At 46.7% G+C, this 27,289-nt stretch overlaps 2 protein-coding genes across 3 annotated transcripts in view; one reads left to right on the plus strand and one right to left on the minus strand.

Annotated features, from left to right (window-relative positions):
- The window catches only part of MCM10 (minichromosome maintenance 10 replication initiation factor), an 81,553-nt gene that overhangs the window by 18,359 nt on the left and 35,905 nt on the right, over nt 1-27,289 (minus strand). The gene's annotated exons all lie outside the window — the stretch shown is intronic.
- On the plus strand, nt 9,621-18,670 carry UCMA (upper zone of growth plate and cartilage matrix associated). 2 transcript variants are annotated; one of them, XR_009247780.1, is made up of 6 exons: nt 9,621-9,978; nt 10,322-10,387; nt 10,477-10,572; nt 14,157-14,255; nt 18,185-18,336; nt 18,480-18,670. XR_009247780.1 is itself a non-coding variant. In XM_058681883.1 (5 exons), the coding sequence occupies exons 1-5, from the start codon at nt 9,819-9,821 to the stop codon at nt 18,280-18,282; spliced, it is 519 nt and encodes a 172-aa protein (XP_058537866.1). In that variant the 5' UTR covers nt 9,622-9,818; the 3' UTR covers nt 18,283-18,670. The 2 variants fall into 2 exon arrangements, 1 of the variants encoding a protein (XP_058537866.1); XM_058681883.1 differs by having other exon boundaries at nt 9,622-9,978; nt 18,185-18,670.

Consider the following 27,289-nt stretch of genomic DNA (forward strand, 5'->3'; position numbering starts at 1 on the left):
ATCATGACCTGAGCCGAGTCAGATGCTGAACTGACTGAGCCACCTGGGTGCCCCTTCCCTTGTGCATTTTCAAGTGAATGCCAAGTAGTCAGGATGCAATTCATTTCCTATTTTGTGTCCCTTTTGTCCACTGATTCATTTAACAAATATCCAGGCATCCATTCTGTGTAACAGATGTGGAAGAAAGACCACACCAGGGTGAGTTAGGACAGTTCATTTAGTGTGTGCTCCCACCTGGGAAAAGTGGGAGCACAAGTCAGCTGGGAAATGAAGAGCTGGGATAGGAATATCACCAGATCTTGGCAGAATGAGGAATAGCCTGGTTTCACAGAGGGTGTAAGGGGATGTACCCTGGACTAATGTTCATTTCACCAGAGACTAAGCTCAAAGGGCAGAAGGCGTTCAAAGTGTAGATCAAAACACGGGGCACCTGGGTGGCTCAGTTGGTTAAGCATCTGACTCTTGATCCTGGCTCAGGTCATGGTCTCACAGTTGGTGAGTTCAAGCCCTGTGTCGGGCTCTGTGTGGATGAGCCTACTTGGGATTCTGTCTCTCCTCTCTCTGCCCCTCCCCAACTATGTGCGTTCTGTCTCTCTCAAAATAAATAAACTTAAAAAATTAAAAAATTAAAAAAAAAGCTGCAGACCAAAACAAACAAAAAATCCCCTTCTATGATGTGGGACTAACAGCCTAGGAAGAACGGACCTTTGCCTTTGGTATCTGCTTGGAGCTCCTCATTCAAAAAAAAAAAAAAATTTTTTTTTAACATTTATTTACTATTGAGAGACAGAGCAGGAGAGGGGGAGACACAGAATTGGAAGCAGGCTCCAGGCTCTGAGCTGTCAGCACAGAGCCTGACACGGGCTCAAACTCACAAGCCATGAGATCATGACCTGAGCTGAAGTCGGATGCTTAACCGACTGAGCCACCCAGGCGCCCCATGTACAGTTTAAATATATACAACTTCCATTTGTCAATCGTATCTCATAAAGCTGGGAAAAAAATAAAAGGATTCAGGGAATTTTAACCAGTACTTACTGATTACACACACACACACACACACACACACACACACACACACAGGTTGAGGCCCAGGCACTGTGTATTTTTACAGCACCAGGGAGATCTGACTGTGCACTCAAATATGAGGTCCACACCTCTAGACCCTTCAGAGTAAAGTGAATGTGCCTCCATCCATCTCAAGAGTGAGAACATCTGAGTCCCCCAACTGATGGCAACAGTGGAGTCCAAAAATTCAGTCTATGTCCTGCTGAACGTTGAGGATCTTGAGGGGAGCAATACAAAGTGCTTTGGCTGCATCTTGGGAGTTTGGTCTTGGGACAGTGGCCTGGTGAGGCTGGGTTTGTGCTAGAACCTGGGTTGGTGAGATGCACCCAAGTCTTGCCAGCTGGGTCAAGTCTTTGGTCCCTAAAGTAGCTGCAATTGCTAAGCTGTCATCATCTCCTAGAGCAGTAAATCCTTAGAGGTGGGCTTCTTCCCCTCAGGTGTCATTTTCAGGAGAGGGGCTTCGAGCTGCTGTGACCAGGATGCTCTTTAAATTACTGATGGGTCAGCTTCTGAGCAGTGAAGATCTGGGCCGTGATACACCCATAGCCATGGACGCCACAGTGCCACTCCCCAAGCCCGGGGCAGCGCAGGATATGGGCAGTGTTCCAGTCTTTTCGGTGAAGGTGCAAGAGGCTGGTGGGGAAGGGAGGAACAAGCGAGCCTCAGTCAGAAGGCTCAGGGCCCTAGAGATGGGGGCACAGGCTGCCATGTTGGAGGCTATGCGTTGGTGGCTGAGTGCTCTGCTCTAGTAAAGCAAAGGTCCTTCACTTCCTATCTTTGGGGGAGAGACAAGGGGCAGGAGGCAGTCTAGCTCAGTCTAGGTCTTAAACCCAAGGTATAATGAATCTCAGCAATCTTAGTGACCAGCTCTTTCTGGATCCATGGACGAGAAGCCCAAGGAATGCAGTCAGGACTTGCCCAAGGCTCCCCCTTACAGACCTGAACCACCTCTCCACCTCTCCCTCTTCCTTCTGAAGTCTTTCTTCCCGTTCTCACCCACAAAGTGTGAGGCTAATTTTTTTAAGTTTATTTATTTATTTATTTAGAGAGAGACAGGGAGGGAGCAGGGGGAAGGGCAGACAGAGACACCGGGGGGTGGAGGGGAGAGAATCCCAAGCAGGTTCCACGATGTCAGCTGAAAGCCCAATGTGGGTCTCAAACTCATGAACCATGAGACCATGACCAGACCCAACATCAAAAGTCAGACACTTAACTGACTGAGCTACCAGGGCGCCCTAAGAGTGAGGCTACTTTTTGTCATTTGGAGCACTTCTGAAAAGAAAGATCTTTTCACACACTTTTCCTAGACCAGCCAAAGTGATTCATTTTCAGAACAGTGAAGATCTACCTACTCATTCAAGGTGACCTTCTCCCAGAAAAATGGGGTCAACTCACCCTTCCCTTACTCCAGTAACTTACTTTACCCTACCGTATTCTAGAAGAATCAGCAAACCAGGAGAACCTGTTGTAGTTGGATACCTACACTGTTATGGCTTCCCCTTGTCAACACCTATTATGATACCATGTTTCCAAGGCTTTGAATATATTTCCAATATACATACCCTTTCTCACACATATACTGTAACATGTGCTCCACTTTTTCATTTAGGTTGAAATCCATTTTTGTACTCTTATAAATAAAGATACTATAAACCTCCTTATACATGGGCTTTGCAGTAGACACAGGATTTCTGACAGTGGTTGGGGGTGGTACTACATAGAGAAAACAGAACAGAGGCGGTAAGGAGAGGTGGACAACATATAAGGTAAGTTCATAGGAACAGTGAGTTATCAGAAAGCCCCTAATTCAGAGTGATATGAAATACGTTTGGCTGGCAAAGGACAGGCACTGGATCAATCAGGCTACCTGTGGGAGCATAGCAGGGTTCTGGAGGTTCCCTGCTGGGCCAAGCATCACCTACATATCTATCTATCTATCTATCTATCTACTATCTATCTATCTATCTACCTACCTACCTATTTAAGAGGGAGAGAGAGAGAGGGAGCAAGTGAGTGAGGGGCAGACAGAGAGAGAGAATCCCAGGAGCGGGAGAGAGAGAGAGAGAGAGAGAGAGAGAGAGAGAGAGAGAGAGAGAGAAAGTGGGGCTCACCTGAAGCCAGGCTCATATTTTACCTGAAGTGGGGCTCATGTTCACCCGAAGCAGGGCTCGAGCTCACTGGAAGTGGGGCTTGAGTTCACCCCATGTGGGACTCAAACTCCAAACATGAGATCATGACCTGAGCTGAAGTCAGATGCTTAATGACAGAGCCACCCAGGCGCCCAAGCATCACCCCTTTAGGGAATGGATTGCAGAAAGTGGGGTTCTGGGGCAGAGCCTGGGGCACTGGGGAAGTAGAGGGCATTGGGAAGATGGCTCAAGAAAGTGTCTATTTGTCCACTAATAAGAAAGTATTGTACTATTTTAGTGATTTTGGAGCCATTACAGTGCTTGTCTACTGAACAGCAACCCAGATAGGGTGATCTCATGGCAGTTCTCTACACAGCTCTAGAATGTCTCATGCCTTTTTTCTGAATGGAGACATCACCTGTCAGACTTAATTCTACAGGGAGACCTGTAAGGACCATTTTCATAGGGACTGATAATACTTCTCTGCAGCATGTGAGAGAATAAGCTGTAAACAGCCCCACAACACCCTGGCGAGGTGCTTAGAAAAATGAATGACTTTTACGGGAAAATAAACTAGAGAGGTCTTAGAAATGTCCTGACTCACGAAGCCCTCATTCTCCACACTCTCCTGTGTCGACACAGTTGACTCCAGAGGGACATCAGATGAGTTGAAACTTTGAGTTTGCAAGCTATCACTCTCTTGCCCAACAAAAAAAAATACACCTTCGCATCTAATGGGTTTGCTTCTCACTGCTCCTGAGACCTGAGGAGGTGGCAGGGAAAGTGCTCACCTAGATCTGCTGTGGGGGCTCCTGAGGAAGTTGAGTTCCAGGGAGCTTCTGGTTCCCAGGGTCATGAGTCCCCCTTTTGAGATAATCCTTCACTCACCCTACCAAATGTGCAGGGAGAGCGGGCTCAGGAACATAATTAGTCCATTGAGAATGCAAAAACATGAAAGAACATAATGTATTCTTGATGTCAGGTAAAGAAAATGTACTTTCAAATATTTATTCTGGAAAAACGCTTGCCATGGGTCATAGCATCTAATAACTTTATTTGTCTGGACACTCTTCTCAAGGGCCATTTCCACTTGATCCTGGTGGATCAGGTGATAGGTTGAATCAATGACCCGGTCCAAGTTAAAACTGCAAAAGCAAAGCTAACAGGCAAAGAAGACTTTTCCAGAAATACTGCACCAGAGAATGACACAAAGGTCAACTCCACTGAAACAGGAATATGAGAATTTTTGAGAGCTGGGGTAGGGGGAATCTCAGGTCACCTGCAGTTATTTTTTTCTATTAATTTATTTTTAAATTTACATCCAAATTAGCATATAGTACAACAATGATTTCAGGAACAGATTCCTTAATGCCTCTTACCCATTTACCCATCTTTCCCTCACAATCCTTCCAGCACCCCTGTTTTTTCTCTATATTTAAGTCTCTTATGTTTTGTCTCCCTCCCTGTTTTTATATTATTTTTGCTTCCCTTCCATCTGTTTTGTATCTTAAAGTCCTCATATGAGTGAAGTCATATGATATTTGTCTTCCTCTGACTAATTTCGCTTAGCATAATACCTTCTAGTTTCATTCGCGTAGTTGCAAATGGCAAGATTTCATTCTTTTTGATTGCTGAGTAATACTCCACTGTATGTATGTATAACACCACATCTTCTTTATCCACTCATCCATCGATGGACATTTGCGCTCTTTCCATACTTTGACTATTGTTGATAGTACTGCTATAAACATGGGGGTGCATGTGCCCCTTTGAAACAGCACACCTGGATCCCGTGGATAAATACCTAGTAGTACAATTGCTGGATCATAGGGTAGTTCTATTTTTAGCTTTTTGAGGAACCTCCATACTGTTTTCCAGAGTGGCTGCACCAGTTTGCATTCTCACCAGCAGTGCAAAAGAGATCCTCTTTCTCTGCACCCTCGCCAACATCTGTTGTTGCCTGAATTGTTAATGCTAGCCATTCTGACAGGTGTAAGGTGCTATCTCATTGTGGTTTCGATTTGTATTTCCCTAATGATGAGTGATGTTGAGCATTTCTTCATGTGTCGGTTGGCCATCTGGATGTCTTCCTTGGAGAAGTGTCTATTCATGTCTTTTGCCCACTTCTTCACTGGATTATTTGTTTTCTGGGTGTTGAGTTTGAGAAGTTCTTTATAGCTTTTGAATACTAACCCTTTATCTGATATGTCATTTGCAAATATCTTCTCCCATTCCGTCGGTTGCCTTTTAGTTTTGCTGATTGTCTCCTTCACTGTGCAGAAGGTTTTATTTTGATGAGGTCCCAATAGTTCATTTTTGCTTTTGTTTCCCTTGCCTCTGGAGACATGTTGAGTAAGAAGTTGCTGCAGCCAAGGTCAAAGAGGTTTTTGCCTGCTTTCTCCTCGAGGATTTTGATGGCTTCCTTTTTTTTTTTTTTTTTTTTTTTTTAACGTTTATTTATTTTTGAGACAGAGAGAGACAGAGCATGAACAGGGGAGGGTCAGAGAGAGAGGGAGACACAGAATCCGAAACAGGCTCCAGGCTCTGAGCGGGTCAGCACAGAGGACGACGCGGGGCTCGAACTCACGGACCACAAGATCATGACCTGAGCCGAAGTCGGCCGCCCAACCGACTGAGCCACCCAGGTGCCCCTGATGGCTTCCTGTCTTACGTTTAGGTCTGTGATCCACTTTGAGTTTATTTTTGTGTATGGTGTAAGAAAGTGTTCCAGGTTCATTCTTCTGCCTGTCGCTGTCCAGTTTCCCCAGCACCATTTGCTGAAGAGACTGTCTTTATTCCATTGGATATTTTTTCCTACTTTGTCCAAGATTAGTTGGCCATACGTTTGTGGGTCCAGTTTTGGGTTCTCTATTCTGTTCCATTGATCTGGGTGTCTGTTTTTATGCCAGTACCATACTGTCTTGATGATTACAGCTTTGTAATATAGCTTGAAGTCTGGGATTGTGATGCCTCCTGCTTTGGTTTTCTTTTTCAAGATTGCTTTGGCTATTCAGGGTCTTCTCTGGTTCCATACAAATTTTAGGATTTTTTGTTCTAGTTCTGTGAAGAATGCTGGTGTGCTTTTGATAGGGATTGTGGTCACCTGCAGTTTTTAATTGCCCTTCACAGTTGGAGCAGGGTGCCCATCACAGCCAAGTGTCTATGCTCCCACAGGGATTGGGGGATGGGGTGATATCTCCTTTGAGGTTTTTTTTTTTTTTTTTTTTTTTTTTTGAGAGAGAGAGTGAGAGGGAGAATGAGAGGGGGAGAGAGAGAATCTAAAACAGGCTCCATGCCTAGCACAGAGCCTGATGCAGGGCTGGACCTCATGACTGAGATCATGACCTGAGCTGAAACCAAGAGTCAGATGCCTGACTGAGCCACCCAGGTGCCCTGGTGTCTTCATTCCAAAAAGATGTCTCCCAGGTCCCTGAGAAAGACATTCCTGGATTATAAGACCAGCAAGAGACTGGGAGAAGATCTGCATTACATCAAAGGGGCAGAGAAAGAATTTACAGTTTCAAGTTTTCTAGAGTAAATGCTCTAGAAAAGGGAGCCTATCATCAAGAAGAAACCTGTCTAAACTTCAGTCAAACTGAGGCAAATGTTAAAGCCATCTTGTTTGCACTTTAATCAATCCATGAATGCACCACAAAATTTGTTCCTGCTAACCTTGAGAACAATCCTGAACCCAAGGATACATTAACCTGTAAATTTTGGGTCCGTGTGTGTACCTTCTTATAAATCGTCCACTGAATAAACTTATAAATGTTTCCTTTTACTGCCCTCACCCAGGAGTATTTTCATTAATTAATTCAGTAAACACCGATGAAGTACATCTGTGCTGGGCATCATTTTAGCAGAACAAGATAGAAACTTCTCTTCATCAAAGAGACCTCATAGCACTAGAGGAGAAAGATGAGTAAATGAACATGTAAAATATAATGTGAGATTTCCTCAAAGGTTAAATATGAAGGTACCATTTGAACTAATTCTGCTCCAAGGTATCTACCCAATGGAAATAAAAACGGATGTCCACACAAAACCATGCAGCACAAGGGTGTTTGTAATAGCATTACTTAATAATAATTAAAAAAAAATGTTTAAGTTTACTTTTTTGAGAGAGATAGAGTGTGAGTGGGGGAGAGGCAGAGAGAGGGAGAATCTCAAGCAGGCCCTGCAGGGCAGAGTCCACGTGGGGCTTGAACCCATGAAACTGTGAGATCATGACCTGAGCCAAAATCAAGAGTTGCACACTTAATCGACTGAGGCACCCAGGCACCCCACATCAGCCTTATTTATGATACTCAAAAGGAAGAAACAACCCAAATGCCCATTTAGTGATGAATGGATAAATAAAATATGGCACATCTGTACAACAGAATATTATTCCGCATGAGGGAGAAATGGGAGTACTGATGTGTGCTAGACCATAAATGAACCTTGAACACAGTATCTAAAGTGAAAGAAACCAGTCATAATAGGCCATACATTGTATGATTCCATTTAGATGGAATGCCCAGAACAGGGAAATCCATAGAGGCAGAAAGCAGATTAGTGGTTGCTTAGGGCTTTGGGGGTTGGAGAAAATGGGGAGTGACTGCTAATGGGTATGGTGATGAAAGTGTCCTAATTGATTGTGGCTTAGTATATTCACAAAATTATTGTTGTGGGAAAATGAGAAGAGCACTGGATTTGACATTAGACCTGGTTTGAATCCCATAAGTGTTGGATACTTGATTTGTCCAATGATATGCCCTTTCTCCATGTTCTCCACCTCATTAAATGGTCTCGCCAACCATCCCCCCAGCTACTCAAACTGGAAACGTGGGAGCCATCTAAATCCACACCTCCCAGCCTCTCATTACCCTTAGCTGATTAGCTGAGTCCTACTGATTTTTTTTTTAAAGTTTATTTATTTAGAGAGAGAGAAGGAGAAAGAGAGAGAGAGCACATGTATGTGAGTTGGGGAGGCACAGAGGGAGGGTCTCAAGTAGCCTCCACACCCAGCACAGACCCTGGGATCATGACCTGAGCCAAAATCAAGAGATGCTCAACTGACTGAGCCACCCAGGCGCCCCACTACTGATTCCTTCTTCAGTCTTTGAAGTGCTCTGTCTTCTCCATTCCTGCCCACCCCCCACCTTTTGCTGACACCATCTCCCACCTGGACTACTGCAGAAGCCTTCTCTAAGTCCCAGCTCTTTAACCTAATCCCTCCCACCGTCCACATCACTGGGAGGGTAGTGTTCCTAAAAAAAAAAAAAAAAAAAAAAAAAAAAAATCCCTCCTGTCACTTTGCTCAGTATCATTCAATGGTTTAGGACTGTCCTGACAGCAAACACATATCCGGTGATCCATGCATGCCAGGCACCATTCTAAGGACTTTGGATGCACTAACTCCAATCCTCAGGTTAGTCTACGTGGCAGAGGAGGGGATTAGACATGGAGAGGTCAAATGACTTGCCCAAGGCCATGCAGATGGCCAAGTGGGAAGCTGGGGTTGAATCCAGGGAGTCTGGTCAGGTCTGTGCTTACAGCCCACACACTAGGGTGTCTCACAAAGATGGAGACTCCTTCCTGTGACCTTGGCCCTTCCTACCTCCAGCCCCTCCACATGCTCCTAGGCTCTGGTATTACTGAATTGTCTGCATTTCCTCAAAAGGGCCTCACTTAGCCTTGCCATCTCAGGCATGGCCAAGAAGTTCACTGGTGAGACAACTGGGGGACAGGCCTCCCACAGGTGCCCTCACTCTCCCCACACCTTCGGGTACATGTGGGCTGTGCTCTAGGCCTAGCGATGGTTGTCATTAAGAACTCTCAACAATGACCAAAGCGCAACTCTCCAGCTAGTAAGAGTCGAGGTTGGCTCATAATCGACGAGAGCATGAAGAACACATCTCCAGAGAGACTGCGTTCTGATGGCCCCACAGAGCTCTGATTGGGTAGCATTCCCACTTCTAGGAACTCACTTCCTCCCCCACATGGGGTGTGCCTTTGTCTCCTTCTAGACACCCATGCTCAGCTGTGGGCTTTTCACACACTGTGCACTGCTCTCCCTCTGCAGTGAAAGGCTCACTGCCTCTCTTCCTCTAAGTCTTGGAAGGGTGCTGGGACCCCCGGAGCAGGGGTCTGTGTTTTGCTTGACAGGGAACATCATCAGCTGGGTGACTCGTCGAGGTGAGGGGTACTCTGGTTACGGTTCTAACAGCCCATGTATCCACATGAGGGTTGCCCGAGGGGCTCTTCCAGGCTTTCTGGTCCCTCCTGGCCTAATACCTCAAAGTCTCTCACTGAGGCCCTCTTCCCACCCCGTCTGCAGGCCTTAGCCTCCAGGACTAGAGTCCCCACCTACCCTGGAGCAGATGCCAGGAGCTCTTTGAAATCCTGAGTCTGGGACTGGGCATTCCAACAGCAACTCCTTGGGTGCGGATCTTGGAAAGGCCTCTTCAAAACTGTCTCGGCCGGGGCCCTGACGACAGGCTCTGCTTCAGCGGAGGTTTGCAGGACGCCAAAAACATCTCCAGCGCTCCAGGAGGAGCAGCCAATGGAAGCTGCGGCTGAGACCCCTCCCACTCCCCACCATGGGCATCCGGGTCTCCTGCCTCCCTCCCCCCTGGCATGCCTGGCACAGAAGTGAGGACCTGGCGGCTGGCTTCAGGGTCTGCAGAACCCTCTCCGTCTGCCTTGTGGTTCCCAAACGGAGCCTCAGCCCATCCAAAGATGGCCTGGAGACAGCTGCTTCTCGCCTGCTGTCTCTCAGCTGCTGTGCTCCTCACTAGTGAGTATGGGGAGGCTCCAGGTTGCGCTGGTGTTAGGTGAGGCTGCTCGGGTGGCCCAGGTGGAAAGGGGGTGCTTACTGTGCAGATGACTGTGTCTGGTGTGTGTGTGTGTGTGTGTGTGTGTGTGTGTGTGTGTGTGTGTGTGTATAACAATAGAACACAGAGAAAACAGCTTGCCTGCTGGTTTCCTGGGGAGACTGCTCTATGGCTGGTATGTGAGGGACCTGGGACCCCACCCCGGGGCTGGGCAAGACACAGTGCCTAGGAAGAACTGTCCCAGCCCAGCTCAGGGTGAAGGTTCCCCTTGGGGTGCTGCAGCCCTCATGCTGTGCTCTCCCACAGCGCTGCAGGAGGGCACTGGTGCAGCGGTGGGCACCCAGCAGGAGGCAGGACAAGACGTTTGGGAAGGTGAGTGCAAGGGCCACCCCGGGGTGCAGGGCTACTGAGGTGCCCTGGTGAGCCCATGCCGCTCGTGACTGGCCTCTCTCGAGTTTCAGATGTAGAACAGAAGATCTTCATGCAGGAATCAGATGCTTCAAATTTCCTCAAGAGGCGCGGCAAGCGGTCCCCAAAATCCCAAGATGAGGTCAACGGTAAGGATGCTGGAGGCCTGCCTTACGCTCCCCCCTCCCATTCTTTCTGTCCCAGTGGGCTGGGCTGTGGGGCAGCAAGGGACCCAGGAGGGCTCAAACTGGGCCATTGGGTATCAAAGTGACAGCAGCTCTGAATTAGAAATTACACGTCCTCGATGGCAGGTCACGTCTTCAACTACACCGTCAGGGTAGGGAACAGAAAGGACAGTGGCACATCAAATGCACTTAATAGAGCTGAGATGCATCCCAATTTTGGAGAAGTTTAAAACGTTAAGGAGAAATAAGTTCTAGTCAAGAGGAAACATGGCATCTCAGTGTGTGCTTTCTGGCCTATAGAACAGTGCCTCGCATGCGAGAGCAACAGCATTGCAAGGAGAGGGCACCTGGGAATAGGGGCTGGGACTCTGGGTCTGGTGACAGCTGTGCTAAGTGGCCTTGGCCACTTCCTCCCCTCTGGGCCTATGTTTCCTTATTTATAAGCCCCTGAAATTGTGGTACTCAGCTGGCAGTGTTTTGTTTTTTTTTAATTTTGTATCTAATACATTTGGAAGGCTTTTGAGCTTGGAATGTGTCTCCTCAGTCTGAAGTAGGTCCTGGTGTCCCCTGCCTGGCAGGGACCCTCATTTCCATGACCTGCTGACCCTTGAAGGCATTTGAGTTTCCTGCCCTTGAACTAGATTCTTCCAAGGACTCTGAGCTCTGTCTCCAAGTCTATGGCTTGATCATTACTTGTGTGTCTGAATAAACTCTTTGTTTCCCTCGGCACACTCAGCAAGGTAATTTGCTTGGTATAAATAACAGGACTGTTTTCAAATAATGAAAATGCTTGGAGATGAAATTCCTCCCCCCCACCCCCACCCCAACAACTGAGTAAATATTAGCCACACTGAGAAAACCTCCAGGCCTCCTACAACTTGAGATTTAGAAGTTAACAAATGTCAAGAAACACTGAAAGGGCTGTGATGGATGGAGCCTGGGCAGTTCTTGATGGAAATCAGAGAAGCAACGTCCTGGCAAATTTTCAGCAGGGAGCAGGAGTGAATTCAGGACAGGAGAATAGTTTCCATCCTCAACAGCTGGTTCAGAACCACAAAGGGCATGGGAAGTCAGAGGCCCCTCACCCCAAACAGAAGCTCTGTGCATCGGTCGTGGGGCGTCCAGGACAGGCTGAACACGCAAGGTGCACCTGAGCTCACCTGCTGTCACTTGGCCGACTCCGTGCACAGGAGAGCCCGAACATGTCTCAGGGTGGGTAAAAGGCATGTGACACTGATAGACTGGAATTCGGAACCAGGAAAAAGGCATCTGACATCGCGAAGCTTCTGGGGAAAGACGCAGGATTCTTTTAGCACGAGGAGGAACTAATCCCTTCCTAAGAAGGGACACCCACAGTGCACCGGATGCGGTGTCGACGTGGCACTTTGTCCCAAATGTTGTTGGGCATTGCTGAGTCAGAGGTGTCATCTGTGGCGGCTCCAAAAAGGCAATGTGGGAAGACGATTTCTTTTTTGAAGTACATAGGAATGGCAAATGCTTCTTTAGGATTGGTGATGTCTCCTTAAGGCCTTGCTTCCTAGACTCCAAACCCCTTCCTTCCCATCCTCAGTGGCTTTCTGGTACCTGGAGCACACTGGGGCTCAAGGTGGGTCAAAAGGAAGACGGTGCCATGACAGGTATGTTCTGGGCCAAGGGGTGGAGTGTGGGTACCTGGGGCTCTGGCTTGTCCCAAGCTGTACCCCAACTGTGTGACTTCGATTAGGTCACTGTACCTCTGTGAGCCTCAATTCCCTCCTAAGAATTGTATGAATGTTGGGCAAGGGTTGGGGGAGGCTTGGGAAAGGAAATTCCTTCCACCAGGCTCAAGAGTCCCACAATTATGTGGATAAAGGCACAAGTGTGGGGAAAACATGGGATTTACCCAAGGAAATCTGCATGGAGACCAAGTCATAGTTAACGGGATTTTTAATCTGAGTTCAACAATAATAATATAATATAATGTAAAATATTATAAATAACTACAGCATGTTAGTCCCCCCTCTTTGATGTGATCGTGCCAGAGGGGTGTGAGGTGTCCTTCAGGGTCCAGTGCTTCCTGCACCAGACACGGCCTTCCTGATGTTGTGGATTTGTCCAGATGAAGCCCAGTTAAATTTTTTTTTTAATGTTTATTTTTGAGAGAGAAGCACAGAGTGTGAGCAGGGGAGGGACAGAGACAGAGGGAGACACAGAATCCGAAGCAGGCTCCAGGTTCTGAGCTGTCAGCACAGAGCCCAACGTGGGGCTCGGACTCCCGGACCGCGAAATCATGACCTGAGCCGAAGTCAGACGCTTAACTGACTGAGCCCCCAGGCGCCCCAAGTTGAAGCCCAGTTAAAAGAAGTATCTTGATACTAAGAGAGCTCTCGATAACTTCCTCCAGACAACCAGAGTCCTCACACCAAACCGGTCAAGATTTAAGGGTAGAAGTGGATGAACCTGGAAACTATTTTACACCTAAAAATCTATGATCTTGAATGGTTTTTTCAGGCTACTTTCAAGTGTGAAGTGTGGTGAGGTGTGATGTGCTAGTTCAGGTGGGGATTCCCACCGGGGCTCAAGGGGCTACTGGTGTAGCAGCCGCATAGAAGTGGACCTCCAATCTTATCATGTAGAACTAAGAGTTCTCTGGCTTCCAGCAGAGCAAGAGAAGCCCAAGAAGGAAGCCACATTCCATCATGGTATGCCACCTCCAGTTCGGTAGAAGAGTCATTAAGGCCAACCCACACAAAGGGAGGGAATTGCCTAAGGAAATGGATAGCAAGGATCATCTAAGATTTCCCTAACTCATGCCATGATTGTGCCCTGTGTACGCTTCTATCACAGCAACCACTAGGCATGACTTAAAAAAAGATTTTTTTTTAAATGTTTTATTCATTTTTTGAGACAGACACAGAGCGTGAGCAGGGAAGGGACAGAGAGAGGGACACAGAATCCCAAGCAGGCTCCAACTGTCAGTGCAGAACCTGATGTGGGGCTCAAACTCACGAACCGTGAGATGATGACCTGAGCTGTAGTCGAACACTGAATGAGCTACCCAGGTGACCTTGGGCATCACTTATTGCTATTTCTTTCTCCTTATCTGAACTACTGGCCCCTAAAGTCGAGGGACACAACCTTTTTTACTTGCCTTTTTAATCTCAGTGCCTAACACACATTTTGGCTGTGACAGGTGCTCAAAGATGTTGAGTGGATTTGAAGGTATGAATGCGAAATTGACTTTAAGTTGACGACTCCCTCCTGATTTTTGATCACAGGATTCCTAGTTTCTAACTGGCCCAGGACACTTGGATGCACCATTAATTTTATGAGTGATTGCTTTTCTCACTTGCAGAATGGCATGGTTGGAGAGGGTGAGTTCCTGGGCCCCTCAAGTTTTAAAGTTTGCGCCAGGAGTCAACCGTCTTAGCGAAACCGCCATCCTTCTCCCTCTCAAACAACCCCTCCCAACCAGGTTAAGTTTCTCAGGCAAAACAATTAGTGTTCCCCTAAATGCGTGCGGCTGCCCCCATTCTTGGAGGCAACTCTCGCCTCTTGCCCTTTCCCAGCGGAGAACAGGCAGAAGCTGCGGGCCAATGAGCTGCGGAGAGAGTACTACGAGGAACAAAGGAACAAGTTTGAGAACTTCGTGGAGGAGCAAAATGATGGTAAGAGCTCTTCAGCCAGGGTCGTTGGGGAAGTGGGCCTTTGTGGGAAAATCAAAAGTTGCCTGCATGTCTCCCTCAATTTAAATGTTAATTTATTTTATTTTGAGAGAGAGTGCACAGGCAGGGGAGGGGCAGAGAGGGAGAATCCCAAGCAGGCTCTGTGCCTTCAGCACAGAGCTCGACCCAGGGCTTAATCTCACGAACTGTGAGCCGAATGCAAGAGTCGGATGCTTAACTGACTGAGCCACGCAGGCGCCCCATCCCTAAATTTTAATTAGAGGAGGGAGGGAAGAGAGGCTCTTTCAGTTCACATCTTTGGGAGTCTTGAAGGAAGAAAGGCACAGACATGGCTGTAGACCTTGAGAAGGCGAGGAGAGGATACAACACGTAGGTTTCCACTGGCTCAGGGAATGTTCAGCTGATTCTATTTTCTACTCTTACGTGGGAATCACTGTGTTCTCTTAGCGGCTACACCTAGTGGCTTAACTCGGGTACACGTGGGTTATACCTTTCAAGTACCTTGGATTCACATCAATACAACAGCTCTAGGAACTACTCATTCTGGAAAACCAAGCCCTTCATTTACCTATTCACTCTGATCAGCATTTTATTTGATGGCTGTAAGCAAACCAGGAAACCTGACCTCAGAAAGCAACTCACCCATCGTGTTGGACACACCATACATTTTGTGTTCTGCTTGTGTCCTATGCAGTTGCTGTTCATATCTTTTCTAGGCTTTGGCCTTTGCCTCAGTCTCTTCTTATCAGGCAATCGGCATACTTTATTCCCTCCATTAGCCCTCAGGCAGATGGGACTCCTACTTCCCTCAGGAAATGTTGATTTCATCAAGTCCTCCATGGAGGCAGCTGGGTATGGGCATGGGCAGAAGGAGGTTCTGTCTTTGAATCAGTCTCCCATGGGGTGGGATTTGACTTTGCATCTATTAAGCATACCCAAGTAGTACCCGGAGCAAAAATGTGTAGGAACATTTAATAGGCCTGACTGGCTGGCCAGAGTGTGTCGGTTTGAGTCTTTCCTCAATCATTAAGATGGAAATGCTCCTGATGCACTTGAGCTTGGACACAAGGCCCCAGGTTAGATGACCTTTGCTAGAGAAAGTCAGTGATTTCAGTTCTGAAGTTGTGGTCCTCCTGGCTTGTATGCTCTAGTGGATTTGTATGCTCTAGTGGATTTGCCCTTTTATGGCATCTCTTAGGAAAAGGATACAATCAACAGGTACCTGAGGGCTGCAGGCCATGCCCACTGCCTCGCAGGTGGCCCCTGAGGTATTGGGCTTGGATCCTGCCAAATCAAGCTTTCCTGGTAACATCAAGACCAAGTTCAGGCTGTCTCGACTCAGAGGGAAATATTTCTGTTGGATATGTGTTTACCTTGGTGAACAGTTGGGAGAGGCATTTAAAAAATGAGCATATGGCCTGCAAAATTCTTTCAGTTTTTTGTTTTGTTTTTTTAGCACTTTATTTTGTACATTTTTAACGTTTCAGGTCCAAATCCCTCACATCTGGGTGGAGAACACTCACTGTTTTCCCTTTCACGATGAGTTAGGGTGAGGGGCCAGGCACTCCGGGATGACAAGTCCTCTACTAAAGGCAGAGGAGACAGTGATCAGGGGCCTCAGGCCTGTGGGGACTGTAGTGACGGAGCTGTGATTACTGGCGGAGCACTTGCTCTGTCGGGCACTGTTCTGAACCCTCCAACCCTGACAACCAGCCTCTCAGGCCTTAATAATTTGTTTTTTAAACACTCAGGCTTAGAAAGGATCCCTAAATATCCAAGGTGCCATAGCTAGTCAGGGATTTGAACGAAGGTGTTTTGCCAGCAAAGCAACGTTCTTATAAATGAAGGAGGATCACGTGTGGAGAGGTCTCAAGGACTCACTTTGATCTAGGAATTGGCCCGTGTGGACAGATGGAGTGAGGAGAGAAAAGAGAGCACCCCCACCCCCCAAACCCAGGAGAGGTCTTCTCAGAGCTTGATAAAGGAAGGAGGCAAGGAGGTGAAGCGGGCCCAGCCTGCCTGAGAGTGAGCAGGTGAGCGTCGCAGGAAGCGAAACTCATTTCTGTTTTCCTCCTCTTCCCTTGCTTCTGCCCCAGAGCACCGAGTCCTGCGTGGGGGCCGGGCTGGTAAGACCTCTACCCTGAGGGGGGGGCGCGTTCCAAGCCCTACACTCTCCTCAGTCAGGACCTTAGTTTTTCAGTTGGCTATCTTGATGTGACAGCATCACCTGTCTCAGAATAACTGCCAGTTGAGGTTTACCTCCCACCCCTTAAAAGCAAATGCTGAAGGGGGCGTCTGGGTAGCTCAGTCGGTTGGGTGTCCGACTTCGGCTCAGGTCATGATCTTGCAGTTCGTGGGTTCAAGCCCCGCGTTGGGCTCTGTGCTGACAGCTTGGAGCCTGGAGCCTGCTTCGGATTCTGTGTCTCCCTCTCTCTCTGCCCCTCCCCCGTTCATGCTCTGTCTCTGTCTCAAAAACAAATAAACGTTAAAAAAAAAAAAAAGCAAATGCTGAGGAACTACTATGGGTAAAGAAAAGGACTTGGATTTTCAAAGGAGGAAGTTTAGGTAGGTGGTCTGAGAGTGATTTCTGGACCAGAGTGACCTTCCTGAGAGGCTGAGAACCCCATCTCCAAGGCCCATCAGCGCAGCTAAGACACCAGACCTATTCTGTTGTGGTGCCTGGCTGCACCTCTACTCAAAATCACCATCTTTACAAGGCAAAGATGCCTCTGAGTTCTGCCTCTGAAAGTGCCAGAGTAAACAGTGTGCTGAGCCCCTACTTCTAAGGTCTGCATGGCAGCACCGATCTGCTTCCACCTTCAAAGCCAGAAGCCTGGGTCAGGCCATCTGGAGTTGGCTGTGTGACAGCTGACTTGGCTGAAGATGTTCAGCCACATGTGGTTCCCTGCACAAAAGTCACATTGTTTGGGTCTTTGGGTCTTTACCAGGGAGGCCTTCCCTCTGTCGAAGTGTAATGGGGTGAGAAGAGTTTGGCACGACCTGGAGAAAAAAACAACTTCTATGTCAAAATCACGCCCTCAAGAGCCTTTTACTTTGAAAAATTTCATTCATATGGAAAAGTATATATATTTCTTGGTTACCCCCACGTAACCATCACCCAGAATTAGCAATGATCAAATTTCCCCACACTTTGCTTCATCCATGCCCTTTTCTGGTTGGTTTTTAAAACATAATGTTGGGGGCACCTGGGTGCCTCGGTCAGTTAAGTGTCAGACTCTTGATCTCGGCTCAGGTCATGATCTTTCGGTTTTGTGAGTTCGAGCCCCACATCAGGCTCTGTGCTGACAGTGTGGAGCCTGCTTAGGATTCTGTCTTCCACTCTACCGCACTCCTGTTTGCTATCTCTCTCTCAAAATAAATAAACTTAAAAAAGCAAAATTAAAAAAAACCAAAAACACAACACAGTAAGTTTTAAAGCCTGATGAAAAAATTCCTTATAATGCCATTGCTTGAAGTTGACAATCATTGCCTTCCATGATTTTTTTCGACCATAAAGCCCATCATCTCTTTTCATTATTCCTGGGTTATCTTTGTACTTTGTTTCTTACTTGTTATTTCTTTGAGCCAATTTCTGGTGAAGGCTGTCCCCCCTTGGTGATTACGTACGGGAAGGGGCATTGAACCAACACACAGACCTTGACTGGCTCTCCTGGCCTCCAGCTCTTTCACCTGCCTGGGCTTGGCTCTCACCTCCACCAGTGAGGCTTTTGGACTCACTGTTCCCTCATGTCTTTCACTTCAGATCTTCTGTCACCAGTGTACCCAGGCACAGTTTGTTCAGGTCACCACAGGGTAGGCAGTTTGGATTGATGGCTGACAAGAGCTTGGTGGCTCTCCTGAGGTCAGAGTGCCCTGTGTACTAACCTGACGACCTCACCTCTGTTCCCCAGAACAGGAAGAGAGAAGCCGGGAAGCTATTGAGCAATGGCGCCAGTGGCATTACGACGGCCTGCATCCATCATATCTCTATAACCGCCACCACATCTGACCTCATTTTGAGAGAGCAGGAAGATGGAGCTTGAAACTCACAAACCTACCCCAGGTGTCTGACCAACGCCTCCACACCAGCAGGCCCCTTCACAGGGTCTCAACTGGGGGCGCTCCTGGGCGGGGGGGCTGCCGTGGTAAACACACAGGCCTTCTGTTCTGATGTTTTAAGATGCCCTGGCTTTTGCTTCTTTGCAGATGATTTTCTGAGGTGAGCAAACACCTGCGGGGCCTCCTGGCACCGAACCTTCAGTGACGTCCCCTTATTTAGCCATTGTTCCCACAGTTAAGACTCCTGTCCTGTAGAACAATGAGAAGGGTCGCAATAAAGACGACAGATGACGTGTTCGCTCACGGCTTAGAAATAAAATTGCTGAGTCAACACTGTATCATCTTGTAAAACCTCACACGGAGCCAAGTGATACACGTCCCCCCTCATTGACTTGGGCTTTTGAAAGCCTGATCTCCAGGAGTGCTGCTCGCTAGTTTCTTGTCTCGGCAGTCACGCAAATGCAAGAGAGATGCCAACACAACTGGTTAGGTTAGACCATTCTCTGGGATGGTTACTGAGCCCAGGGGCTTCCTCGTGTCTCCAAAGAGACACAAGGTTCAACTGTGGTTTCCTAATTGCATCCATCAGAAGCCAGGGTTACAGCAAGACCGGCTGTGGCCAAAACTATAAAGGAGCTGAAATTTAGCATCGGGGGTCACCTCACTCTTCTGCCTTGTGCCCAGGTTACTTCAGGGCTGCCATAACAACGCGCAACAAACTGGGTGGCTTTAAAAAATAACAATTTATTCTCTTACAGGTCTGGAGGCTAGAGGTCCCAATTCAAGGTGTCTGCAGAGCCGTGTTCCCTCCCTCTCTTTACGGGAGGATCCTGCCTTGCCTGCTGCAGCTTCTGGCGGCTCCAGGGCCTCCTTGGCTTGTGGCTGTGTCACTCCAATATCTGCACCTGTTGTCATGGGGTCTCTGTGTCTCTCTTCTCTTCTTGATATAACTTTTTTTAAAAGAAGTCCATTTATTTTGAGAGCAAGCGAGCACGAGGGCAGGGGAGGGGGAGGAGAGAATCCCAAGCAGGCTCCGCACTGTCAGAGTGAACCCGATGTGGGGCTTGAACCCCCGAACCACGAGATCATGACCTGAGCCAACATCAAGAGTTGGATGCTTAACTGACCGAGTCACCCAGGGGCCCCTAAGTTTTTTTTTTTTAAATCTTAAGATCAGGAGTCACATGCTTTATCTTCTTATTAGGACACCAGGCACACAATTCAGCTCCTACCAGTGCCCCTTTCTTCTCCTCTCAACCACTCTGCTTCCTGCCCCGGACTCAGCATCTACCCCACTTCATCCTTGCTTCCAACCACCTTCAGGAATCCCACACTAAGAACACAAAACCACCAAGAACAAGAGCAGCAGGCAGTGGAGTCACAGATTAGAAAATACAAAGGACACCTGTCCCCACCCCTGAGCCCTCTGCTCCCCCAGAGACGTGGGTCCCTGGCCAGCTAGTCGAGCCTGCTTCTGAGGATCCCAGGGCAGCACAGGGGGACTTTGTTTAAGGAAAAGCTGCTCAACGGTGGTACAATACTCCATCAGAGGTGGGGTGAGATCAGGACAGTTTTGTAATGAATGCATGTATTTTTAAGTAATCTTTTAATATTTATTTATTTTTGAGACAGAGAGAGACAGTGTGAGCAGGAGAGGGGCAGAGAGAGAGGGAGACACAGAATCCGAAGCAGGCTCCAGGCTCTGAGCTGTCAGCACAGAGCCCGATGTGGGGCTAGAACTCACGGACCTCGAGATCATGACCTGAGCCGAAGTCGGACGCTTAACTGGCCTAGCCAGCCACGTGCCCCTTTAAGTAATCTTTTTTTTTTTTTTTTTTTTTTTTTAAATTTTTTTTTTCAATGTTTTTTATTTATTTTTGGGACAGAGAGAGACAGAGCATGAACGGGGGAGGGGCAGAGAGAGAGGGAGACACAGAATCGGAAACAGGCTCCAGGCTCCGAGCCATCAGCCCGGAGCCCGACGCGGGGCTCGAACTCACGGACCGTGAGATCGTGACCTGGCTGAAGTCGGACGCTTAACCGACTGCGCCACCCAGGCGCCCCAAGTAATCTTTTAAAAGACTGATAAAATCTAGTGATTAAGAAATTGGGCATTTTCCAAATCACCTCGTCAGCCCTGTGTTTTCTTACAAAAAGTCGTCAGCCCTGTGTTTTCTTACAAAAACTCCAAGCAGGAGCGAAACTGGCCTTCAGAAGCCAAGAAGGGCACCGGGCAAACCCTGTCATTAAATGCTGTTACATGGGCAGGTGGGATGGAGAAGTTGTTCTCTTCTCAGGAGTGTGGGGATTCACCCTTTGGAGACTCAGGTCTGGGACACAAGTCCCAGCACAACCAAAGCCCAAGCAGTGCCCAATTTTTCAGCGGCGTGACGAGCTTCTGATGAATGAACATGCCTTGAGGACTGGCAGCTGAGCCTTCGGAATACTCGGATTACGCTCTTTAGGAAATCGCCGAGGCGTGTGCTTGTGTGCTGTGCTACCAACACACCCCTTTGCTGTCTGTGGGATCAAATTAGAATGCTTCCAAAAGGAAATCAGGAGGGTAATGAAAACTCCTCAGAACTAGAAAAACATGCACAAAATGTTCAACTGAAAACTGCCATTTCACCACTTAAAATGTTCTTTACACTTTTGCTGCTTCTTACCCAATCTCCCCCTACCCCCCGCCCTCAGGCGCCCCGGATCTTTTCTTTTCTCTTTTTTTTTTTAAACAAGACATTTCTACTAGGAAATTATTTCATTTACAATAGGTGCTCAATGTAGCAAATTCAAGCAGCACAGATATCCATGACACATGGGGAACCTGGCTGGCTCAGTCGGTAGAGCGTGGGACCCTTGACCTCAGGCTTGTGGGTTCAAGCCCCTCAGTGGGTGTAGAGATTACTTAAAGATAAAATATTAAGAAAGAAAGAAATCCAGTACACAGGAGGAGTTTTGCCTTTTTGCCTCTCTAATTCAAGGTAAGCCCTGTCAGTCGTTTGGGGTGCATCCTTCCATTTTTTAAAAAATTTATTTGAGAGAGAGAGAGAGAGAGAGAGAGAGAGAGAGAGAGACAGGGACAGGTGTGCATGAGTCGGGAGGGACAGGGGACAGAGAGAGAATCCCAGGAAGGCTCAGCACACTGTCACTGAGGAGCCCGAAGTGGGGCTCTACCTCCGGAGCTGTGAGATCATGACCTGAGCCGAAATCAAGACGCTTAACTGACTGAGCCACCCAGGCACCCCTCCTTCCACTTTTTCTGTCTCTTCTCACACACGTACTTCATTCTTTAAAAGGCAACAGAACACGTGATTGCGCGAACCCAGCTCACCCCACATCCAGTGCAGAAATGAGACACTTAGCAGATCTTGGCCACACAGAACTGGCTGAGACCGGAAGTTGAGCCCTGAAAGCTCCCTCTTTCTAACCCAAGTATTTGCCTTGACCCAGCGGCTCATTATTATGTTGTCACGGGCATGTTCCTTGCTTCTTTCCAGAAGCAAGGAGAAGCATCACGGAACAGGATTCTTTTACCGGAAGCCTCTTCGTGGTGGAGCTGGTGAGCCTCCATCCAGTCGCAGCTCACTTCTGTGAGGTAACGGCTACTCAGGGGATTGTCTGTGTGCCTCAGTTTTCCTTCAATAAGCCCTATTTTATATTTCTATCACATGGCCCCCATAGCGGGGGTGGGGGGGGCTGTTTGTGTGTGTCTTTGCTCCCTCTCCACATCAGTGAACATGCTAGACTTTATTCACCCATTCCTCTATTATTAAGGCAGATTTCTGGAAACGAAATGCTAAGTCGTGACTTACACACGTTAAACTGGATAAATAAGATTTCTCTTCAAAGAGGTTATGTACTTTCCATCACTGGATGGACACCTTTGCCAACGTTTCTTAAACCAAGCAAACTGAGGCTACTGGCGGAAAGGTCGGGAAGGGGGAACTCTTTCATGATCCACTAGCCATGTGCCCCCTCAGACTGCAAATGTCACCTTCCACTCTAGTGTCCACATCACACTTCCCCAGGTTATTAGTGCACACTCCGTCTACAGGAGACACACATTTCCACCAGCCGCCCCTCTGCCCTCAGCCCGTTTTCTCCTTCAGACACCTGCTCTTCTCTGCAGCCTTCACTGAAAGTACCAGCAGCTTTAAATGAGAACGTGATCGCACTGGAAAAAACTGGTATAAAGTAAAAACTTTGCAGACGCCTCAGTATTTCATTACTATTTTTACTTATCACCAAAGGAGACAGATTATTTGAGAAGGGATATTTCAAAGTTTCCAAACATAAATCTCAACAGAAAGGAATGGAGTTTTGCTGTCTGCCTGCCATCTCACATCCCTGATCTAGTAATCTCCACCCAATGTGGGGCTCAAACTCACGACCCCAAGGTCAAGAGTGGCATGCTCTTCTGACTGAGCCGGCCAGGCGCCCCCGCCCGTCTCTGGTCTAAACTGGAGAAACAGCCAGCCTTAGTGGAACAAAGGTCAGAGCTGTTCTGCTCTGGATTACTGGGCAGGAGAGGCACAGTGGGGCCCATGTGCACTCCGGGAGCCTTGGCGGAGCTGGCCGGAGACACCCCTGCCCCAGTCTTGCTCTAGCAGGAAGGGCTCCGCGTTAGTACCTAATCCCACACCTGGATACATTCTCATGGAGGAGCAGTTCCTGCCTGTCTTTAGCTGGGCCACCAGGTGAAGCAAGAGATGGTCAACCACCTGGCTGGGCTTGACAGCTGGGCACAAGCAGCGCAAGCTTGGCTGACCACCAGCTCTGATCCCGAGGCAGGCCCGCCGGCTGTGGGGCCAGGGGTGCCGGAGAGCTTGCACTGTACCCACATGAAACTGCCGTCTGTTGGTCAGATCCAGTCTCTGAACTTTTATGTTGGTAACCCTGGGTTAATGAGGAAGATGTGTGTGCTTGCACATCCAGTTGTGCAACAGAGAAAAAGCAAAGCACTGTGGTCCACCTTAGCCAGGAAAATGGAGCCACATTTTGGCTCGTCTTGGTAATAACACATGTGCCCTCTGGTGAGAGCTAGCAACCAGGTGGCTGGCAGCTGATGGACTCTGCCTCGCGGCCAGACCCGCAGCCACCATGCCTGCAGAAAAGAACACTTAGTTCATACAAAAGTGAAAAATCAACAATGGTCTGGGTGAGGGGTCAGTTTGAAAGAACAAAACAGCTTGTCCTTGTCAAAGGTTATGCTGGGCATGTTGGCTCTAGATAAAGCACTCTGGCGGAAATCAGAAATCTATTACCTCGTTTTACCTCTATCCTTAACAAGGGCCCAGTTATGCCTTGGCGATTTCAAATTCCACCCAGAATTCTTTCACTAAAAGCCAATCTCACTCATTCTTCCCGGGCAGGGAGTAACATGCCAAAGGTAACATGAATGGGAATCTGGGCAGCCACATTTACTAGGAAATTAGTAATGGAGCAATCTGTATCTTTAGAGATTGGACTTGCCAAATGTGTGGCATTTTGGCCATTGTTTTATTTTTAATTTTTTTCTTAATGTTTATTTTTGAGAAAGAGAGTGCAAACAGGGGAGGGGCAGAGAGAGGGAGACACAGAATCCAAAGCAGACTCTAGGCTCCGAGCTGTCAGCACAGAGCCTGATGCGAGACTTGAACCCACGAACCATGAGATCATGACCTGAGCTGAAGTCAGACACTTAACTGACTGAGCCACCCAGCCGCCCCAATAAAATTAAGTTTTGACCAGTGATGCCTACTTTGTTAAGCCTATTTTCTATGATTAAAAAAATCTGTATAGTTAGATTAATAAGTTTTCACAAAGTTGGGGCACTTGGGTGGCTCAGTCGGTTAAGCATCCAACTTTGGCTCAGATCATGATCTTGCAGTTTGTGGGTTTGAGCCCCACACTGGGCTCCGCACTGTCACCTTGGTAATTCTCTCTCTCCTTCTCTCTCTGCCCCTCCCCTACTTGCGCTCTCTCTTTCAAAGTAAATAAACTTAAAAGTTTTCACAAAGCTTTTTTGAAGCAGTTTTCACAAAGCTTTGCAAGGAGAGAGCTTTGTAAGGGAATGACAATGTTTGAGGGATATGCCTGAAAAGAACATTCACGTAATATGTAAAACAAAGGAAAAAAGTGTTTTTTCACATAACTTCTCATTAATTTAGACCAGTAGTAATGAGTCTCAAATAACACACTAGTGAGTCTGAATCATTTACGGAGGAGGCCCCCAAACTTAAAACTTTCCTAAATAAAACCTGCAACCTCATTAATATGAGGCAGTGAGGTCAGGGTGCATGGGTTAGGATTTTATTAGCTCGTGTTTGGTTGTCTGTCATGCAGCCAGCACAGAATTATGGTACCAAAGAGCAAGATGTTTTCTGTTTTGTAAGATAACCCAAATATACCCTTAAATTGGTATCCTGAAATCACTATTCAAAAAAGAAGAAGAAGAAAAAAAAAGCTCATTCCTTTAGTAAATCACTGAAGACACTCTTCCTGTCCCTTAAACTCAAGGTGCTTGAATGACACAATCAGACACCACTATAGTTTGTTTTGGTGTAATAGTTAATTATGCTAAGATAAAGTTCATCACAACCTGAAAAATGTACTCAACCCAGGACTTGATATGGCCTGCCCCTTCTCAAGGCCCGGCCCATTGGTACTCAACTAATAACATTACTAAGGAAATGTATGAGAAGACAAACACACTATTATTTACAGATCTTCTTGTCCAACCCTACTCAGAATACATCCTTGATACTTAATGGTGAAAGAAAATACTTTCCTCTTTAGATTGGGAACAAAAAACAGTCATAGATAGGAACTGAAGTGTTAAAACTTCTCAGGCAACATGATCCAACACAGAAAATCCTAAGGAATCTATAAAAACGCTGTTAAACTCATATGTAAGTTAAACATGGTCCCAGGATACAAGGTCAACTGACAAAAATGTATTCCATTTCTATATACTAGTAAGTAATAAGTGGGAATTACAATGCAGAAAGTAGCCCTTACAATATCATCAAAACTGTAACACATTTAGAAATAAACATGACAAGGGGCGCCTGGGTCGGTTAAGCATCCGACTTCAGCTCAGGTCATGATCTCACAGTCTGTTGAGTTCAAGCCCCACGTCGGGCTCTGTGCTGACAGCTCAGAGCCTGGAGCTTGCTTCAGATTCTGTGTCTCCCTCTCTCTCTGCCCCTCCCCTGCTCATGATTTGTCTCTCTCTGTCTCAAAAATAAATAAAAAACATTTAAAAAAAAAAAATAAATAAACGCGACAAAATACATATATGATCTGTACACTAAAACTACGTATAATGTTAACTTTGACAGTTGCTTTCTTTTCTGTAATCCAAGTGCCTAACTTAAACTTTGATGAGACACCCATTGCAAAGACAATCATCTCAGACAAAGAGTGCCAGCTTCACCAGTAGATTCAAGAGCCAGGCTACTTCCTCTCACGGACAGTCCTTTGTTTTCGAGATTTTGGTTTATGTCTCTAACTGACCACTTCATTTTTCTCTCTGAGTACTTTAAAATCCTGCTCATATGTTTTAAATTGACCAGTAAAGTGTGAGCCCACGAAATCCTAGATCCCCACCCTTGACCTCGGAGGCCCTTGCCCACATGCACTCCTTGTACCCAAGACCTGGCTGTTTGGCCCCAGGGGTGCTATGTAATTTCCAGGTCTTATAATTAGCAAATCTTTATTTTCTCAAAGGTTGCTCATAGTTCTTGCTGAAGGACATCTTGCAATTGTAATAGGATTCACAACAGCCGGTCCAACCCTAACACTGGTTATTCACAGGCTGGGGCAGGCACTATTACTACCAAACATTGCTGAGAAAAATTAAAGACCTAAATAAATGGAGAGATGTATTATGTTCACAGAATGCCTTAAGATGGCAATTCCCCCAAATCGATCCACAGATTAAACAGTCATAATACCAATTCCAGGAAGGGTTTTTAGAGTAGAAATCAATAAGCTGCTTCTAAAATTTATACAGAAATGCAAAGGACCTAGAACTGCCAAAACAAATTTAAAAAAGAACAAATCTGGAGGACTAACACAGTTAGTCCTGAGCTGAAATCAAAAGTTGGATGCTTAACCGACTAAGCCACCCAGGCTCCCCCAACTTGTAATGTTTTTAAAAGTTAGTATTTTAAAATGTTGAAACTCAATCTGCTGTGACAGGACATTCAGATCAACTACTTTTCTGTGAGGTACAATTTTTGTTTGCTAATCTAGATCACTGCATTCTAACTCTGTTTGGATGGCCTATGAATATATAATAAACCCTATATTGCCAACAGCTGAGTAAGGAAAAATTAAACACATGTTTTGGATTTATATAAAAGCATTTAATACATTGATAAAAAGGATAGTATTAAAAGACTGATCTCAATGATGAATTGTATCTATAATGCAAGCAACTAAGTCCCCCTTCTGGCCCGCCCACCCCCTCTTATCCCTGAATACTTGAAGAAAGCATACACACAAAAGACCTCAAATGAAAGCTCCCCCAAGATCTAGAGTAACTGAGAAGTATTTAAGTGATATTTTTAAATTATTTAAAAATTAAAATCAAATTATCAAAAAGGAAGGCATTCAGCTCACCATCAACCTTTACAAGAATATTACAGTACTTCTGTACAATATACCATACACAAGGGAATGGGGACTCTAATGGCACCCTTGGTTCAAACAGGACCGTGTGTCTTTCATAGGAAGGGGATTGCTCAAGGAGCAGCCTGGAGTTCAAGTCCTCAGCAGCCACTCAGTTGTGACCTTCTTCAAATACATAACTCTGTTTCAAGCTTATGGGACAAACAAAATCTACTCTAAATGAGCCATTAAAAACCATAGTTTTGAGTACTATAATATTGTAAAAGCACAGAGAACCACCTAGATATGAATTAAATGCCACATGATTCAGTGAATTAATCAATTTGAAAAAACAAGAAAGA

Source organism: Neofelis nebulosa, chromosome 8 (genome assembly GCF_028018385.1).
Source record: "Neofelis nebulosa isolate mNeoNeb1 chromosome 8, mNeoNeb1.pri, whole genome shotgun sequence".
NCBI classification, from domain to species: Eukaryota; Metazoa; Chordata; class Mammalia; order Carnivora; family Felidae; genus Neofelis; species Neofelis nebulosa.